The 19,329-nt window shown below is 47.4% G+C and overlaps 2 protein-coding genes across 4 annotated transcripts in view; both read right to left on the bottom strand.

Moving 5' to 3' along the window:
* Positions 1 to 3,575: 3,575 nt before the first annotated feature.
* LOC136135588 (protein FAM209-like) lies at positions 3,576 to 5,020 on the bottom strand. The gene is made up of 2 exons (XM_065893511.1): positions 4,772 to 5,020; positions 3,576 to 3,839 (listed from the first exon to the last, which is right to left on the bottom strand). The coding sequence occupies exons 1-2, from the start codon at positions 5,018 to 5,020 to the stop codon at positions 3,576 to 3,578; spliced, it is 513 nt and encodes a 170-aa protein (XP_065749583.1).
* A 2,847-nt stretch (positions 5,021 to 7,867) lies between these two features.
* The window catches only part of RTF2 (replication termination factor 2), a 39,430-nt gene continuing 27,968 nt past the window's right edge, over positions 7,868 to 19,329 (bottom strand). The window contains exons 6-9 of one of the 3 annotated variants that reach the window (XM_065892162.1): positions 11,872 to 11,985; positions 9,060 to 9,114; positions 8,857 to 8,952; positions 7,868 to 8,046 (exon numbers count right to left, since the gene is read on the bottom strand). In XM_065892162.1, the coding sequence (XP_065748234.1) occupies positions 7,868 to 8,046; positions 8,857 to 8,952; positions 9,060 to 9,114; positions 11,872 to 11,985 (444 nt within the window). Of the gene's footprint in view, positions 8,047 to 8,856; positions 8,953 to 9,059; positions 9,115 to 11,871; positions 11,986 to 19,329 lie in introns of those variants that run through there. The other 2 variants (XM_065892163.1, XM_065892164.1) reach the window with 2 other exon arrangements.

Here is a 19,329-nt window from a genome sequence, read left to right as displayed (position 1 = left end):
CAGACAACTACAGCGATCCAGCGGCTACGATTTGCTGAGTCATTGTGGAGTGTGGTAACAGTGGGGTTTGAGCCGACCCTGGAACAACAGAGCCGAGCAGCTTCGTGGAGCTCTGGCTTCTCCATCTATATCTAATGCATTTTTGCCTGAAAATATTGCATGAAATGGACTGGGGTGAGGAAACACTGTTTTCCAGGCAACACCGAGGTCTGCAAAGCTCTGTGTTAGGGCGAGGCAAAGACCCGGGACGCTATTTTATGGGAATTGCTAAATCCAATTGTACAGCAGATTTCGTTCTCATTTATGTCCTCGATCGACTTGCTATGAGGCATTTTGATGTTCTGCTCTTAGGATTCCCATCATTAGCTGGTAGGGACCTGGACAAAAGTAGACACAAAAATATGATACGAAATTACATTTTTGCCCATCAGACAAAGAGGGGCTGTTTGTGAAGGTTATTGAATACACTGGTTCTCGATGAACACCTTTTCTGGTTGTTAACATATAAATAAGATTAGCATAAACTAGGATTGGCAAACTTTTCCTGTAAAGGGCTAGTTAGTAAATATTTTCAGCTTTGGGACCAAAATGGTTTCTGGGCAGTAATTCAACTCTGCCACAGAGCACAAAAGCAACCATAGGCAATATGTAAATGGGTACAGCTGTGTTCCAATAAAAATTTATTTATGGTCACTGAAATGTGAATTTCATGTAATTTTTCGGTTTTTTTTTTTTTTGGCCTCACCCCGTGGCTTGCCGATCTTAGTTCCCTGACCAGGGATCGAACCCAGGCCCTCGGCAGTGAAAGTGCAGAGTCCTAACCACTGGACCGCCAGGGAATTCCCGAATTTCATGTAATTTTCATGTCATGAAATACAATTCATCATTTGATTTTTTTCAACCATTTAAAAGTATAAAAACCATTATTAGCTCATGGGCTGTACAAAAACCGGCAGTGGGCTGATCTGGCCTGTGAGCCATGGTTTGGCAACCTTTACATTATCTCTATTCTAATCTAAAATGTGCCCCATGTTGACATCACAGGTTAAAACCAAAGTCTTTTTTCCTTATCTGCATTTCTTCAGAATGTGCTGTGAAAATAACTCACATAGTCCCATTTGCTTGAAAACACCCAGAAAGAGAACAGAAGGCACAAAGGAGGCGTCTCAGCTCCTTCCAGTTTTTCCACATCCTGGAAGTTGAAGTTTCGGCAAAAACTAAAGGGCTCAGGGACCACTTTTCAAAGGTAGCGTCACAGTTACGAGAGGGGAAGAGATGGCCGGCTCTGATCTGAGGTCTCTTCCTGAACACGTATGTGCGACTGACCCTGAGGACTGTGCTCCGACGATGAAGGATGAACTCTTTGTGGCTGGGAAGGGAGGTGATGGAGAGTCAAGCCCACTTTAATTTGGACTGAAGTGGAAAGAAGGGAATTTCCATGGTCTCGCATAGCTGACGTCTCTGCCCAGGCCTGCACCTGCAGGTCTTTTTTTTTTTTTAAGATTTTTTTTGATGTGGACCATTTTTTTAAAAGCCTTTATTGAATGTGTTACAATATTGCTTCTGTTTTATGTTTTGTTTTTTTGCCACTAGGCGCATGTGGGATCTTAGCTCCCTGACCAGGGATCAAACCCGTACCCCCTGCATTGGAGGGCGAAGTCTTAACCCCTGGACTGCCAGGGAAGTCCCTGCATGTCTCTAAACTACTAGATTAGGGGTCATGAGCTAACAGAACAGCCTGGAGTAAGTGTAGTTTCCATTAGCCATACAAACATGCCCAAATACCCATGTTTTAAATAAGTATTATAAAGAATATTCATATTGACCAATTTGGGAACCCCTGGTTAGCTCATCTATATCTGAATTACATTAAAAACATGGTTTGATTCTCCATTTCTCTGAATCCACTTAGACACATGTAACTGTTAGTTTTGTAGTAGAAAAGTCAATGCATGGGACCCATGAGACAGAATGAATAAGATGACTTTTCTGGTGGTAAGAAAATGAAATGATTCTAGAATCCACCAATCCCTTGACACACACACCTCCTAACAATAATTTTTTATTTTATTTCATTTTAAAACCTATAAAGTTGTCCTTTGTAATATAATAAATCATAAAGATAAAAAAAGGTTCTGTCTTTTGCAAAAATAGCTACTGTAAAGACAGTTATTAAGAAAATAATATCAGCATCTTACCCCAAATTTCCCAAAAGCCTTATTCTACAAGGGCCATGGCACAGTGGCCAAGAATGTCACCCTACACTAATGCCACTGTCCATGCACTTCTCACCACCCTCACCCTAGAGGAAGTGAGGAAGGCAAAAACAATAACTGCTGTAAATGCTGGAGAGGGTGTGGAGGAAAGGGAACCCTCTTGCACTGTTGGTGGGAATGTAAATTGATACAGCCACTATGGAGAACAGTATGGAGGTTCCTTAAAAAACTAAAAGTAGAACTACCATACGACCCTGCAATCCCACTACTGGGCATATACCCAGAGAAAACCATAATTCAAAAAGAGTCATGTACCAAAATGTTCATTGCAGCTCTATTTACAATAGCCCGGAGATGGAGACAACCTGAGTGCCCATCATCGGATGAATGGATAAAGACGATGTGGCACATATATACAATGGAATATTACTCAGCCATAAAAAGAAATGAAAATGAGCTATTTGTTTTTTTTTTTTTTTTTGCGGTACGCCGGCCTCTCGCTGTTGTGGCCTCTCCCGTTGTGGAGCACAGGCTCCGGATGCGCAGGCTCAGTGGCCATGGCTCACAGGCCCAGCCGCTCCGCGGCATGTGGGATCTTCCCGGACCGGGACACGAACCCGTGTCCCCTGCATCGGCAGGCGGACTCTCAACCACTGCACCACCAGGGAAGCTCGAAATTGAGCTATTTGTAATGAGGTGGATAGACCTAGAGTCTGTCATAGAGTCTGTGAAGTAAGTCAGAAAGAGAAAGACAAATACCGTATGGTAACACATATATATGGAATTTAAGGGGAAAAAAATGTCATGAAGAACCTAGGAGTAAGACAGGAATAAAGACACAGACCTACTGGAGAATGGACTTGAAGATATGGGGAGGAAGAAGGGTAAGCTGGGACAAAGCGAGAGAGTGGCATGGACATATATACACTACCAAACGTAAAATAGATAGCTAGTGGGGAGCAGCTGCATAGCACAGGGAGATCAGCTCGGTGCTTTGTGACCGCCTAGAGGGGTGGGATAGGGAGGGTGGGAGGGAGGGAGACGCAAGAGGGAAGAGATATGGGAACATATGTATATGTATAACTGATTCACTTTGTTATACAGCAGAAACTAACACACCATTGTAAAGCAATTATACTCCAATAAAGATGTAAAAACAAACAAACAAACAAAAAACAACAGTTAAACAAAACAATAACTGCTATGGCTAATGGCCTCACACTTTTTTCAAGCTTAAAAAAAGAGAAAGGAAAAAGGCCCCAAATTCGAGAGTTCTTTTTCTTCAGAATAGTTTTACTAGTTTGCCTACGGTTTGTAAACACTCAAATTTTTCTCTCCTACTCTGACACACAAGTCCACTCACTCGGAGTCTTCTTCTCCCCATATCTCATATATTGTAATATTACTGTGTGGGGCTGCAGGCGTCTCTGAGTTGAGAAGCTTGAGGTTACTGCCTGTTGCCATGGCGGCTTTCAGATTCTGCACCTTGGACATGAATTTCACAAGGTCCATCTCGAGCTGGGTTAGGATATTGAAGGCATGGTCTTCGCTGGGGGAAGCATTTTGGTTTTTCTTTGTTGGAGAGCGTAATGAACAGCCTCGAAGGGCCGGAGGATTCTTCTGCTCCTGTCAAGAAAGATATTTGGGGTGAATAATACTGTTGATGTCGCTGGTTTTGACACAATTCTAAGAGAGCTGGGCTCACCTAAGAGAAGTTGGCTCTAGCATTGATCTAGCCCAGGGATTGGCAAACGATGGCCAAATCTGGCCCACCAGCTTTCCTTGTTAATAACGTCTTACTGGAACACAGCCAGGCTCGTTCATTTGCATACCGTCTATGGCTGCTTTCACGCTCAAACAGCAGAGTTGAGTCCTTGCAACACAGACTGAATGGGCTGTACAGCTGAAAATATCAACTATCTGGCCTTTTACGGAAAAGGTCTGCCAACCCCTGCTCCCATCAGTTTGGACACAGAATCCTGAAGCGGTGGGTTTGTCCAGGAGCAAACATGCTGCCGTATTTCTCTCCCTTCCTCTTCTCAGAGCTGTTCAGCCACTTTATGGACAGGCTGTTACCTCTTTACACCTCTGACGCTTTACGACAGGTCTTTTCCTTTACCTGGGAAATGATACCATTTCCATTCAGTTCAGCAACTTGTAATGATTCAAACGCTAGGGAAATTAAAAATCAGGGGCAGTGAGTCTGCCTCCATAAATAATGTTGACCTGAAACACGCCAAGTTCTTGAATCTATCCTCAATTTGAAACATCTGATTTAACAGGATAAATATTGAGCCAAGGTTTTAGTTGCCCAGTAAACAGAAGGTGGTCTTCAACTATGAGTCCCCACCTCTGTGAATTAAGATCTCCCATCCTCCCTAAGGACACGTTGGGAAATGAGTTAGCCAACGTTTCTCAGGACCAGAAGTAGGTACTCTGTATTGAATCTCGTTGTACTTAACCGTCTTGCCTGTAACAACCAGAGTACGTGTTCCTCTGAGTCTAAGCTTTCTGAGGTGGAATCAATGTGGTGTGAAAAACGGAGCCATCCTTACCTTACCCGTCTCACTATCTCCTCGAAACTTTAGCATCATATACAGCATGACAACAAAAAAAGGCCAGAGCCACTTGCTTCCAAGCCAGCCTTGGGCATGGTCTGGGAGATTCTGCCGAATTCGAAAGTGCCCTCCGCAAGGCACCTTCTCCTGGGGTTCTCTGGCTTTATCTCTCAGAGAAGAAAACGTAAAGGCATAGCCGCAGGAGAGGCACAGAGGAAAGAACAAGAACCATTTCAGTGTCTGCATGGTGAGCAGAGATGGGGGACAAAGTGGCTCATGGTGGGTTGGTCTGCCCTTGCACCCGGAGACTGGGAACCAGGGCTGGGCTGGGCGGTTGGTGATGTCACAGAGGCCCTGAGCCAGAACCAGCTCTGGCCAATGTGATGACTTCAGGGCAGAGGATAAAGAGGCTCGCAGGGGTTGCCTGGGAGTAGGGCTTAAAGGGAAATAGCGAAATTTCCAGAGGGCGATAAAAAGAGAGGCGGGGGAGTGATAGAAGGCCATCTCCTTGCCACTATGTTCTTTCTGACCCTCATGCTCTACTGGGAGAGTCCATCTATTTTTGTTTTTCTATTTGTTGACTGCAGACGCTGTGGTGAGCAGAGCAGCCCAGGCATGTGTCCCTGTGGAGCTGAGAGTCTAGTGGGAAAGATATTAAACCAGAGGCTAAAAAAAATCCAACCAAAGAAACAGAGGCTACAGACTAGGAGCCACTGATGTATTTTGGCCTACATTGTTTCTGAAAATGATTATTTGCCAATATTTAAATGTCGGTGGGGGGAGGGCTTCATTTAAAAAGGCCAGATTTCAAAGGAAACTAAGTTTCCTTTGAAAAGTATGGACCATCTGGTAACACGGGGGCCCCTCTCTGCTGGAGCTGAGTAGCAACCGCCCCTCTAGGTGGCCATGTTTTCTCCACAGTCCCCACCACTCCCTATCGCCTCACAGTTACGCTCACTGCCTTCACCTGAGTGTGCAATGCCTGAGTTAATTAAGAGTTTCATTTATTTCATTAAAATTGTGATAAGGCTGGGCTTCCCTGGTAGCGCAGTGGTTGAGAGTCCGCCTGCTGATGCAGGGGACACGGGTTCGTGTCCCGGTCCGGGAAGATCCCACATGCCGCAGAGTGGCTGGGCCCGTGAGCCATGGCCGCTGAGCCTGCGCGTCTGGAGCCTGTGCTCCGCGACGGGAGAGGCCACAACAGTGAGAGGCCCGCATACCGCAAAAAAAAAAAAAAAAAAGTTGTGATAAGGGGACTTCCCTAGTGGTCCAGTGGTTAAGACTGCATGCTCCCAATACAGAAGGCACGGGTTCAATCCCCGGTTGGGGAACTAAGATCCTGCATGCTGCACGGTGTGGCCAAAAAGAAAAAAATAACATTTGTGATAAGAACAGAGAGCTTTAAGAGAACACAAGGGGGCAGCTCTAGGCTGGTTCAGGCAGGAAGGCTTTTCTGAAAAAGACATTCAGGTGGAACGTGTGGGATGATCAGGAGCTGGCTGGGTAAGATGGGGAGGTGGCTGACGTCCAGGCAGGTGTGAAGACTCTGAGGCGAGAGGGACACAGCCTGCAGGACAACAGAGGCCGCTGCCAGGAGTACAGCCAGGGCTCAACGGCCAGTGCACTTGAAACCATCAGTTTCTAAAAATGACATGAAACAAAAAGTCCCGACTAATGGAACACAGGGCTTCTTATACCTGTTCCGCTGTCACCTGATTCACACTTATTCCCGGGGAATAAAGCCTTCTGCTGGATATAACCAAGGGTCCACTGGGTGCCTCCCCTGTGCCTCTAACTGTGTTGAGTGATGAAGTTCTGTGAGATGGTTTGAAACCAGGAGGAGAGACGGAGAGTGGGATCCGGTGGCACAGACTGCCCTTGCAGTCTGCACATGCTCCCCCAGCTTGGGGTGGGGACGTGGGGCTCCCTGCCAAGAGCATCTGTGCAGGGCTTACGGGGGCACGAGGCCCAAGAATTGATTAGGAAATAGGCACGGCTATTATAACCAGACTTACCTGTATGTAAAGGTATATAAATGCTGATCTGGGAAAGAAAATAGATAATTTTCAGGTTTGTTCTGGAAAAGTCCACAACAGAAATTCACTGATGTTAGTATCATTCTGATAAAACTCCTCTATATTCACAATGCCAACACGTCCTCAGGTCCAACTTCTCACCCCACTGAGGCACAGGACCCGGGACGGAGCAGGCTGCGCTCGGCTCTCCGCCCCCTCCCCAGAATCCTCCCTCTCTGAGGCTGCTCCCTCCCGCCTCCGACCTTCCTTGCCCAGCTCCTTTGCCTGCTTTGTCATGGAAACCAGGGCCCTGGATCTGGTATAAAGAACCATCTGAATGATACAACTGTCTCCAGAAAGGCAGTGTTGAACCTGGATGTTCCTGATTCTTAGTCTCATAGGAGAATTTCATTAATTATTCACTTCAATACACTTTATGGATAAGATACATCAATTTTATGCACAATTTCCCCCTTTTATAATCTTCTGCTGAGAGAGAAAGTGGAATTGACATGATGTCATAGAACTACAATCGCTATCAGTGCAATGGCTGCAATTCTCTTACTCAACGTTCGGGGAAGAAAGGAGAAAAATACAGAGATGAGAACAAGAGCAGACTTTAGACTTACTTTATTTTCGTACGAAATCATCGGGTGCCAACTAAACCTCCTCTCTCATCAAGGCGATCAGCAAGGAAGCCCCCTCAGTCCCCTCCCTGGCGCCGAGACGACCCCTCCTACAGCCCACAGCCCTGCAGGTGGAATGCACTTCAAACTCGCCCTTCCTCAAGTTCGGTTTCACTTGGCTTGTTTAATTAATTAACCACCGCGAGCAAAACCGTGAGAGTCTGAGTCAAAATGAGCCAACCACATACCCGTGAGGAATCTGGCATCTTTAATTATTTTAAGCATAAATAGTGCGGCCAGTGTGCTTTCGGCCGTGGGCGGGTCCACGCGCACTGGGGGAGGAGGTGAGTGGAGAGGGTGACGGGGTGGGGCCGGCAGGGTCACCGAGCCCCCGTCTTGCCCTGCCACGCCGGCTCCGAGCTGTGGGGTGCGCCGAGGCCGCGCCCCGGGCCTCAGAAGCAGTAGGATGTGTGGGTGACCCAGTGGGCCGACTCCTCCTTGGAGCGCTTGGCAGAGCTGTGGGTCGTGAAAAGGGACTTGTAAGCTTCTGACTCTCCGCTGTCGGCGATGGACCTCTTCATGGCTCCACACGGAGGCTTCCCGGCTTTTCCGGAAGAGCTCCCCTGTGCTGCTGGAAAAATGAAAAGCCCAAAACTTTAAAGCTGGGACTACAGATCATTCCAGACGTCACATCCTCAAAAATTCATTAATCCCAGGAATTTCCCTCCTGCTTTCTGGGGCTGAATGTTGAAATACGTTATCTCAATCGCCAAGTCCTAAAGACAAATGAAGCTACTGTATTTAAAACCACACTCATCACGACCTGCTATATATTCTCGGCACTGGTCCCAGCTCCGGGCATGACGTACATCAAATCCCGAGGCCAGGTGGCTGAGATGTGTGTCGGGGTACTGGAACCCATGAACACTCTGGAGGGCGATTACACCACAGGATTACACACTCCTTTATTTACCTCTTCAATCTGTGCTTTTCTTCTTTGTGAAATACTATTTTCTTTGCTAAAGGTAGTGAGTTTCCGGAGAAAGGCACTGAATTCTGGACTATGCACCAAATGGAATGGCTCTCGGTCAAGAGCAGGTGGAGGAAGGCCGGCTCGAGTGCACACGTGGTGCACAGCGAGCCCCAGCCTTAAATTAGGGAACGCCTGAGTCAGGCCTTGGCGCCCCTTGTTAGCCTGGCACCAAGTGCAGACTGCACAGGAAAACTGGCATTTGTGCCCGCACCCCTTCCATCCCGAGAGGGCTCCTGCTCTAAGGTGAATCAACTGTTTCTTAGTTACCCGCCAAGAGAGCTCAGTCAACTATTCAGAGACACCATTAGGACGAGCTTGAGTTCTCGAATTTGTGCCAGGAAAACCGTGACGCACCCACGCAGGTTCCCAGCTGTCTAAGTGGCCCACTGCCATCTCAATAGGACCCACCTGCACTTCTGGGAGGCAAGGTGGTTTTCTTCTCTTGAGAATCAAGGCTGGTTTCTTCGGGCTTCCCTGTCTTCATTTTTGATGGTCCTGGGGCTTCTGTGAAAGAACAAAGTAAGCAAAACAAAACAACATCAGGAACTTATTTAGGAAACAGGCCTATGGCCTTATTTTTGCTAAAATAAGGACCTCTTTGAGCATCTTACCTTCACTGACATCTGATTTTGAGAGAGACTCTGCCACCTTGGGTTTCTTTGTTTTCTGTGAAAAGAAAGGGGGTGGGGGGGCGGACACGTGCTCAGATGCACTGGTTTCGGTGTCAGTGTGGCTCCCGCCAGTCCGGGAGCCCAATGAGAGGCCAACACAGGTCACTCAGGGCAGGCCTCCCGCTGAAGAGGACTCTGATCCTCTGCCGTAAACCTCAGGCCTCCCCACGTGTTTCCAGTTGTGCACTCTGGCCTCACATGACATATATCCGCAGAGATCTGCTCAGCTGTACAGTTACATTCCAAAACCACATCCTCAAAAAATCTAAATGAGGACAGGTTTCAGTGGTAACAGTCAGTGTTAATGGTGACGACTGCACACAAAAGAGCAGTTACCTGGATGATAACATAAGTCCAAGCCAGTACCGAATCTCAACCTTTCCAGGAAGACTTCTTCAAAGTTGTCCAACTGCTTTGACACTTGTGTATTTAACTATAAGGACTTGAGGCCTGTACTAAAGAACACTTTAGCCAATTCTCCTCAGCTCTGGATCACTTCTGTTAGAATTCTGTCGCTCGTAATAGTTAAATTGGTCAGCAAAAATTTAAGAAATGAAACAAACCGTTCTAAAACCACACAGCTGATTCAATCACAGAAAGGACAAACAGGACTTATGTTCACTCAGAGAATTTACTTTACACGTGCCGTTTTCCTAAGCATGCAAAAGGTGGCATTAAAGATACGCAGCCTAAACGTTTCTGAAGGCTCCCATCACTAGAAAACATCAAAGACCTTGCTCAGGCAGTGGCCCTGAACCTGTAATATGTATATGCTACGTGATCTGTAACACTTGCATAAAACATAAACACATCCTGTTCATTTCACACATGCAAGACATGCATTCACATTTGTGAGGGTAACACGTCATCCTTCAAAAAAAAAATGCAGAAAGCTGCTTATTTCTAAGCCCTCCATTCAGAGCTAAGGTTATCTGAAAAGCACGAGCAATGAGGCCTTAGACAGGAAATGCTATGCCCTGTCTCCAGCTGCGGGTATACTGGGGAAATATTTTGGTTTCCTGGTAGCCGTCTCTAGGAAGCATTCCCAGAAGGTCTGGGAAGTATCCTGCCTCCGGAGAGGGGTGTGTTAGTTCCACCGGGCTTTGAACAACTTGGCAGGAAGCCTGGGACAGAGGAGACAGCTCACTAAAGTAAGAAGAAGGCGAATGACCATTCCAATGTCTCTAGGAGTTTCCATTAAAATACAATTTTCCCTTTTGTGCTTCTTAAAAACTGAACTTGATCAATAGTAGCAACAAAGAACACGTTGGTAAATGTCGTCAAAAATACCTCAAACTTCTATTCGCTTCTAAACCCGAACTCACCCCTTTAAATGACAGAGCGTCTCTTTCTTTCTCATGAATATTGCAATAACTTCATACAAGACAGTTTCACGGAGCACTTCTACTGGTATTTGATCACAAAAGCTGGGCACAATTCCTTGTACTATAGAACCATCCGCACATATTATCTATTTTCTACCTAAGTGAAGCTATCAAAGGAGGAAATGCCAGTGGTTTGGCTCTGAGAATTCTGGGCCCACACACAATAACGATACTGCTATCATATTCTCAGCTTTTTAAAGCCTCATGACCATGAATTATATATTATTCCAGGGTGATACGGTCTTGCACTTTCCTCTATTATGATTTTAAAACCTGAAAAATCTTTAGTTGTTGCATCACTGGTAAGTGCACGCCAGTAGCACAAAACCAGGCAGGCTACTTCTCTTCACAATGTTATGTCCTCAGGATACTGAAACTCATTTCCTAATACTTTAGGCATTCTTTTGCCTTAGTTCTGATGGCATGAAGTTTCTCCCACATTTACCCTGAACCTTTTTTTTTTTTTTTTTTAAAGAAAGAGAAAAAGACCATGGCTATCATCTGTAAGTACTCAAGAAGTAACAAAATTTACTACTGGATCCGGAATCAATGACACATTGAATGATTTCTTAGCTGATCCACTGTTTTGAGCCTGCTCATCACATCAGATCATTAAGCACGGATTCTAAACCTGGGGCGCAAAGCAAAGCCTTCACCCCAGCACCCCCGACCCAGAGCGCCGGGCGTCAGCAAGCAGCGCCGGGGCGCCACTCAAGACCGCGGCCAGGGGAGGCTCCGGACGGCCAGGCGGCTTCCACGGGGGGAAGGCTGCTTGTCTCCTCGCTCCAGGGAGTGCAGGGAGGGGGTGTGCATGCGTGTGTGTGTGCATGCACGCGTGTGCGTGTGTGGCTGCACGCGTGTGCGCGTCTGCATCTGCAGTCCCAGGGGTGGGTGGGAAGCACAGGCCCCGGGTTCCCCCCACATCTCTAGGACGTTCAAACCTGGGCCGCACAGGCTCTGCAGAGGTGCTGCGGGTGGTGTCTTTCACTCCTCCTCAGTTTTACAAGGTGTGACACCAAGCCTCTTACACTCAGTGCCCGCGCAGCAATCGTGGTGGCCGCCTTGCCCTCCGGACGCACTTCACAGGCCTGAGCTTTTCTACCCTCCTGCCCACCCACACCCGCCCCCCTTCACCGATGAGGCAGCCGAGCGCAGAGCAGACCACTGAGCTTGACCCAGCGAGGCCGCCTGGAATCTTCTAGAGCCCAGGCCCGCCTGGTCATAAAAAACACCTCGATCGCAGAGAACCCCGAACCAGCACCAGCAGCACAGCTGGCGGGTTTGCGACGGGCTCTGGAGCAGAACCTGCAGACTTGACCTGCGCCCAGACTCGGGAAGGTGAGGAACTGAGCCTAGGACTCCGGTACCTTTCCCAGCTTGGATCGCAGCCTCCTCCCCTCCATCCTTCTCTTCAGCGTTTCCACGTCCTCCTTGGTGCCATTGAGCACGATGACGTCGTCCTCCTGGAAGGCAGCCCCACACTGAAGAGGACGAAAGAGAAGACGACAGATTCCGTCACCACGCGGAAAGCAGCTACCCTCAGGCCCTCACTCTTAGCCCAACCACTGGTCCTCAAGCTCTTGGGAAATTCCTGTTGTTTCCCCGCCTGCACCTTGGCTTGGCCAGTTTTTGACCCCGAGCCCTGCTTGGGAAAGTTTCTGTGTACAGGGTAGCATAGCAGGCCTGCCTGCCAGACTGGCCCTGGCTGGTGTCTAGGAACTTCGATTTCTGCAGGGCTCCTCCCACTTCCTAATTGTGCTGGGCTTCTCTGCTCACAGGCCTCCCCACTGGACCCGACCTCCAGGGGCCCCATGCAAAGACCCAAGCACAGGGTGGACGTTTAGGAAATGCCTGTTTAAGGAATCATTAGCAATACTTATTGAGCACCTACTGCTGGCTCATCTCATGAGGACTGACTTAATAAGAGCCTGTGAGACTCACACACAGCCGAGCCAAGGCTAAAAGCAAGAGGCCGAGGGATCTCACATTCCAGACAGAGGTGTGCAACCTTGACCTTACATCAGCATCTCCAGGGAGATCCCTGAGACCCACGGCAGTTTCTGATTCAGGAGTTCTAGGGTGGGACCCGATAATTTGCATTTCTAATGTTTTCTCAGGTCATGCAGATGCTGCCTGTGGGGGAACCAGGCTTTGAGAACCACGGTTCTAGAGTTTAGGAAGTTGGCCAATTAGGGTAAATGGGCTAAATCCCAGCAGGAGAGGGGAAGGACCATTCCGGAGGCACAGCCTGCATTTCGGCTCTTTCCTGGGCTGCAGCTGCCCACAGGGGATCTGCATTTTCAATTGCTCCCTGGGGAGCCGGCCCTGCTGGGGACAGTGTTTGGGCCAGCACCCATTTCGGGGGTTTGTTTCCCTCTTCCTGTGGGTTCTCCAGAGTCCCTCTGCCTAGACCTTGGCCTCAGTTACCGCATCTGTTAAATGGGGATAAACTGAACTCCCAGCATGACCGGGTTGGGGCAAGAATTAAGGGTAACGCCGTAGGGAACGGAGCCCAGAGCTGGGCACTGAACACTCAACCATCACCAGTTTTGCATTTTCCTAACACAGATGGAGCTCCAAGTTCCAGCCCTCAGCATCGTGTCTCTAACTAGCTTCCCTAGGCAGAAGCATCGCATAACCTGAGTTCCTCATCCATGGATTCAACCAACTTCAGACAGAAAATATTTTGGAAGAAAATATTTTCCAGAAAGTTCCAAAAAGCAACACTTGAATACTATATAAATAGCTGCCACGTACCAGTGCAGGTCCTGGCAACTATTTACGTAACATTTACACCGTATTTACAACCATTTACATAGAATTTACATTGTATTAGGTATTATAAGTAACTTGAAGATGACTTAAAGTAAACGGGAAGATGGGTGTCGGTTATACGCAAACGCTACACCACTTTATATAAGGGGCTTGAGCACGTGCGGATTTCAGTATATGCGGGAGTCCTGGGCCAATCCCCCCAGCCACCCAACCGACAGGGAGGGACGACAGTACGCGCTGCTGCATTTTCCTCGCTGGGAGTTGTGCCCCCTCGTGGAAGGGAGAAAGCATAAGGAAGCCTCACGTGGATTCCTCTAGACTCTGCCTGGGTCTCTGCCCCTTACCATCTGAGGGCTACACAGCCCTGCTGGATCACTGGACACACCTGGGCTGTGAGGACGGCCGTATGCCGAGTCCACGCCCAGTATCTCTCTCATACAAAACATTCTCAGCACAAGAAAAGCCACGCAGCTGCTCTCTATCTTAAAAGTTGCCACAGCTTTCACAGTTAAGCACCTCTTAACACACAGAGGAGCTGGTCACCGTCTGCTGACTCTCCTTGGCCGCTGCCTTAGCTGGGTTATTTATTGTGGTTCTGTGTCCAAAACCCACAGCTCTAGGTCAAAGTCGGCTCTTTTTCTAAGGTGGTAAAGACCCACAAAGCCTGAGGTTGGTGCCACAGAGAGGAGTTCTGTGCACAGACAGGGGGCGTCTGGCCAGGGCTGCCTCTGGAGAACAGAGATGCCAGGAGGCCAGGGGAGGGGAACAGCCCCTCTGCAGGGGAAGGCCACCTGGGAAGCCCCGGGCTGTGGGAGACTGGGGCAGAGCCTTCCCCTGGGGGCTGTCCTCCTTGGAGAGAGAAGGAAGAAGGACCTGCAGGAACAGAATCAGGTGGTAGATAAGGCCCCGTGGGGCTTGGGGCTGGGGCTCTGGCGTCAATTACCCTCCTTAGCGTATCTGCTCCCCTGCCCCGTCACAGCCCTCACTCTCCTCCCCCGCGGGCTTTCTGCGCCTCTTTCCACCACTCTTGCTGCCCGGGTCTGACTGATCGTGCCAGTGGTCCGCAGCCTCCTTCCCTGCACACGACTGTTTAGTTGTCTACGTGTGACGGTGGGCCCTGTCCTGCCTACAGCTGTGGTGTGTTGTACCCGAGTTGTAGTCCTAGAGTTGAATCAGGTGCTAGTAACAACACTGAGCCAGGAACCTTGCACGTTAAAACTTGAGATATTTTGCTCTTTGTCTCCAAAATTCAAAAAATCCACTAATACCAAACCCACCCCACAAGGCCTCAACTGCATGGACCTGAGCGGGCAGTCCCTGGGGACGGCAGCACGTGGCCCTCCCTCCAGCTACGGGCCCAGCACCTGTTCTGGGGTCATGCCTGACCTCACCAGGCTTCTGCTGGAACCCAGGGCCCTGCATGGAGCGGCCCGTCCCTGGAGGCGAGCAAAACCAGGGCAGGAAGCAGGTTTCTGCCACGATGTCAGCTGCCAGACAGGGGCTCTCCTCTGTGGACTAAAGGGCGGGGGGGGGGGGAGGGCTTTAGAAAGGGAGGGGGGCTGCTGCAAAGGCCAGAGGCCCAAAGGGACTGACCCTCTCTTTGCTTATAAAAGTAATAGGTACACAAAGTAGAAAACACCTGGATTTCCCATTTTTCTATGTGTACTGTTCCCGTACAGGTGAAATCACATATTCATTTTCAGTTTTGCTTCCTTTTATGACTTGTACCTCAGATGTCCAAAAAAGGTGGGAAATGGCTAAATAAATCATAATACATTCCAAAAAAGGAAGTGTATACAGTTATGTTAAGAGTTTTCGACAACACAGCATATGCTCAGTATATGTTAAATAGAAAAGCAGACTAGACGTTGTATATTTACATGACCTCTGGATGTTAATTTTTTTTAAATATTGAAAAAAAAAAGGCCAGTAGGAAAGTGCTGAAGGAAACAGAATCAAGAGTAATATGCTACTATGTCTGTATATTTATATCACAAACAAGTGGAATAGTGGTTTCTCAATCTTTGTTCCTACAAATAATAATTGTGATGAACAACTGATTACATGCATCTTTGACCCCCAAATTCCACTTCTGAGACTTGCTTGTTCTCTATCACAGAACCCTGTTTCCTGTATTCATGGCTTATGATAAATGAACGTATGCCTGTATGTGTGTATTGACTTTTAAAATAGGGCTTCCCTCTGTCACACTGTAAGTTCCAAATGGGAAGGTTTTGTCTTTATCTTTCATGGCTGTAGCTGAGTCTTAAGCCCAGGGTCCTGCACACAGTGGATGCTCAGTAAATAATTGCTGAATGAAGGAATGAGAACATGACCTAAAGAAATATTTCAAACCAGGATGAAAGGGAGTGAAATTTTAAAGCCAAATAGCTCCTCTAGAAGGTTATGAACTTTACACTCCTTACAACATGTGAGAATGCCCATCATACCACGTAAAGGAAGGAGAAAAAAAACTTATGCTAATCTAAAAAGCAGAAGACAGCTCCTTTTTGGCTTTAAGAAACATAAAACACCCCACTGTATTCACAGCGCCTCTTTTGTAATTTACATGTTTACGCTCTATGCCTGTTTTACTTATTAGGATTTTCATCTTTCAAAAATTTTAGTTGAATCACATCAGTATAAGGAGCTGATACAGGGCTTCCCTGGCGGCGCAGTGGTTAAGAATCCGCATGCCAGTGCAGGGGACACAGGCTTGAGCCCTGGTCTGGGAAGACCCCACATGCCGCGGAGCAACTAAGCCCGTGCGCCACAACTACTGAGCCTGCGCTCCAGAGCCCGCGAGCCACAACTACCGAAGCCCGCATGCCTAGAGCCCGTGCTCCGCAACAAGAGAAGCCACCGCAATGAGAGGCCTGCGCGCCGCAACGAAGAGTAGGCCCCGCTCACCGAAACTAGAGAAAGCCCGCGTGCAGCAACGAAGACCCAATGCAGCCAAAAATAAATAAAAATAAAAGAAGCTGATACATTAAGCCTGTTTTTTTGTCCATTTATTACAACACTCCGTTCAGCATGGTTGGTTTTACTGTGTCTCCCTTAGAGCTATGGGAGTCAAAGCTGCACGCAGGCAACTCTCCGCATCCTTTTCTCAGGTTCTTCCACTGCTTTTTTCCAGGTTAAGCATGTGAGGTCCAGGTGAAATCCAGCGCCAATCCTCTTCCCCCAGGGACGGACCTGCCAGGCCAGTTCAGCAGCACTCACAGGACAATTTAAAACAAGCCCTCGGGGTTGGGGCAGAGTTGGAGCAACACTTCAGCAGCTGACAGGGTGGCCTTTCCTTTCCTGACTCTTGTCTGATAAAATTAGTCTCTCAACTCACAGAATGTGAACAACCCCATGCAAACATATACAGGGTCTCCCCACTAAAAGGCTGCACGGACCTGTTTTTACATAAAAGGCACACATGTCACACATGCAGCAATGCTGCGTCCCCTTAAGACTAAAGAGACTAGGTTCTATCTGCCTAGTTAAGAAATCTTTCTAGGGCAACAGCAACATCTGTTCCGCAAAAGAGCAACAGGTATCTCGAGTCACCGCAGCAGGTGAAGAAAAGCTGAACTCGGCTGACTAAATAAAGAGCTCAGGTGTCTGGACACCCACGAGGGTGAGAGTCTCTGCAGGGTGTGATTCACGTCTCTTGGCTTCACTATTCTCCACAGACACATCTGGGATAAACCTAAAGAGAGGTCCAGCGAGCGGGAGGACCTTTTAAACCAGAAAAGGAAGGATGTTAGGAGGAAAAGTATCCATCGGAGAATAACGAAAGGGAGTCGTTACTAACCAGGCACAGACGGCCGCGGGAGGACGGGGCACGGCAGGGCGCACCTGCCTCCCGGAAGTCAGGCCTCTGGAGAGCCACACTGAAGCACTCCGCATGCTACTTAGGAATCAAATGAGATTTTAAAATGACTTTTATTTATCCCTTTAATGAAAAAGTGTCCGATAACCAAACTTGGCCTCCTACTTTTAAAGACATTTAAAGAATTTGACCCAGGACTGCCAGGATTTCATCCAGCTTTCAGAATCCAACAATCACCCCGCGCTGCCCTTCACCTGGGCTGGGTGTTTTCTGCTGTTTGCTTTGTAAGGCAGGGAGCCAGCCCTGAAGAAATAAGCAGGTTCTATTTTCCAACCCATGCGTCAGGATCAACAAGAATAAAATCCTCCAGGGATGAAAGGGTAACAAAACCTGCCAAGCAATTCTGTTCATGTGATTTCAGCCAGAGCCACAGCAAGGAAGCAACTGAAGGAAAAAAAAAGCCAGGCTGGGCGCGGACACGGCCAGGACCTCTACCCCGTATGCGAGCCTCTCCCGGTAAGTGCTTCGTTAACTATGCAGAGATCATGAATGGCACAAGCTGAGCAGGTCTTACTACTAAAATATGTTTTTCTGTGCCTCCTCCATGGTTTTAAAATAGAACTATTGGAATATCAGTAATTTTATAAAATGCAGAAGTAGCAGGCATCTTTTCCTCTCAAAAAACAGTCCTCTAATAAAAATGTTGTTTTTGTTGTGATTGTTTTAAATAGATATCCTAAAATGTAGTTTTCCCCTTCACATCAAAGTGGCTGAAGAAACGTATACACATTTTAGGAATAAGCAGGTGTGATTAAGACATCTATTTTACTGGACAGCTCTGACGGTCTGAATTCGAAATCAGTCTAACTACTATGATAAAGCTCAAATAGTTCAAGAAAAAACTGTTCACTTGTAGGGTGCTCTGGACATCATTCTGAGCCCAGAGACGACAAAAATAACAGACACAAAATTTTCATTGCTGCAGCTACAGTGACTTCTTTGGTCTGAGGGTCTCACTGCTCCGGGACTGGCGGGTACCGAGTAGCCCCACCCCGCTCAAGCACTGAGCACTGCCCCGGGCCAGGCTGAGCGGGGAAACGCTCAGCCATCTGCTCCACACCCCTAGCCCGGTGTCCTCATGAGGCAGGTACTATCATACACCCCCATCTGCAGTCCAGAAAATAAAGACTAGATTGTTTAATCTGGTTAAGCTAATGTTAATACTCTAAAACAGTAATAGTCTATAGAATATATGGCAAAATATTACAAGTTCATCTTTAAAGATGCCCATTTTCTATTTACTAACAGGAATTACCTTTAAAAAAAAACCAGAGGGACTTCCTTGGCGGCGCAGTGGTTAAGACTCTGCACTCCCAATGCAGGGGGCTGGGGTTCGACCCCTGGTCAGGGAACTAGATCCCACATGCGTGCCGCAGCTAAGAGTTCACACGCCACAACTAAGGAGCCGGTGAGCCACAACTAAGGAGCCTGCCTGCCGCAACTAAGACCCGGTGCAACCAAATTAAAAAAAAAAACAAAACCCACAAAGTATAAAAGATTTAGCAAAATAATTAATTTATCCAGGATGTTGCCAACTCCCCCTGAAAAGCCTATATAACAAATTAAATCCCATCATAACAAATTCAAAATGACTGCCCTTAAGTGTTCTAGTGGCAACACATAGTACCAGACCCATATTGCTGACTTCTGTTCTTGGCTGTTAAGGCCTGCAGTAGGGGCGGTGGGAGAGGGGCACTACAGACAGATAAAGAAGGCAGAAAAGAAGAAGGAAAACATGCTTGCCGGCTCTCATAATTAGGACAGTAATGTATTTTGAAACAACTCCTTGGCAATATTTTATGCTTGGACAAAAACCTAAATAAAAGGTAAAATAATTCCATTCTGAGAACTGTAACTGGGAATCATCTGTGATTTCTAGTACCACGAAAAGGAAAAAATTTTAATACCATCCTTAACCGTAACTTTGGTAATTACTGCTACTGAAAGATATTCTACAAAATCCCTTGGATGTCATATGTCCTCAGTCAACTGAACGTGTAATCTTCAAAACATTATTCACTGTCTGGAAGCTATTCAATTCTACTGTACACTATACATATTTTAATGATGCTACTCACCAAAGGCTGCAGATATGAGGAGCTAAAAGATTATCAAAATATATAAGGGCCAGGAAAGATAATTTAAGGAATGACACTATACGAAAAAAGCC

The sequence above is a fragment of the Phocoena phocoena genome, chromosome 15 (genome assembly GCF_963924675.1).
Source record: "Phocoena phocoena chromosome 15, mPhoPho1.1, whole genome shotgun sequence".
Taxonomy (NCBI): domain Eukaryota; kingdom Metazoa; phylum Chordata; class Mammalia; order Artiodactyla; family Phocoenidae; genus Phocoena; species Phocoena phocoena.
The sequence above is the reverse complement of the archived record's forward strand: the minus strand, read 5'-3'. Positions and strand labels throughout refer to the sequence as shown.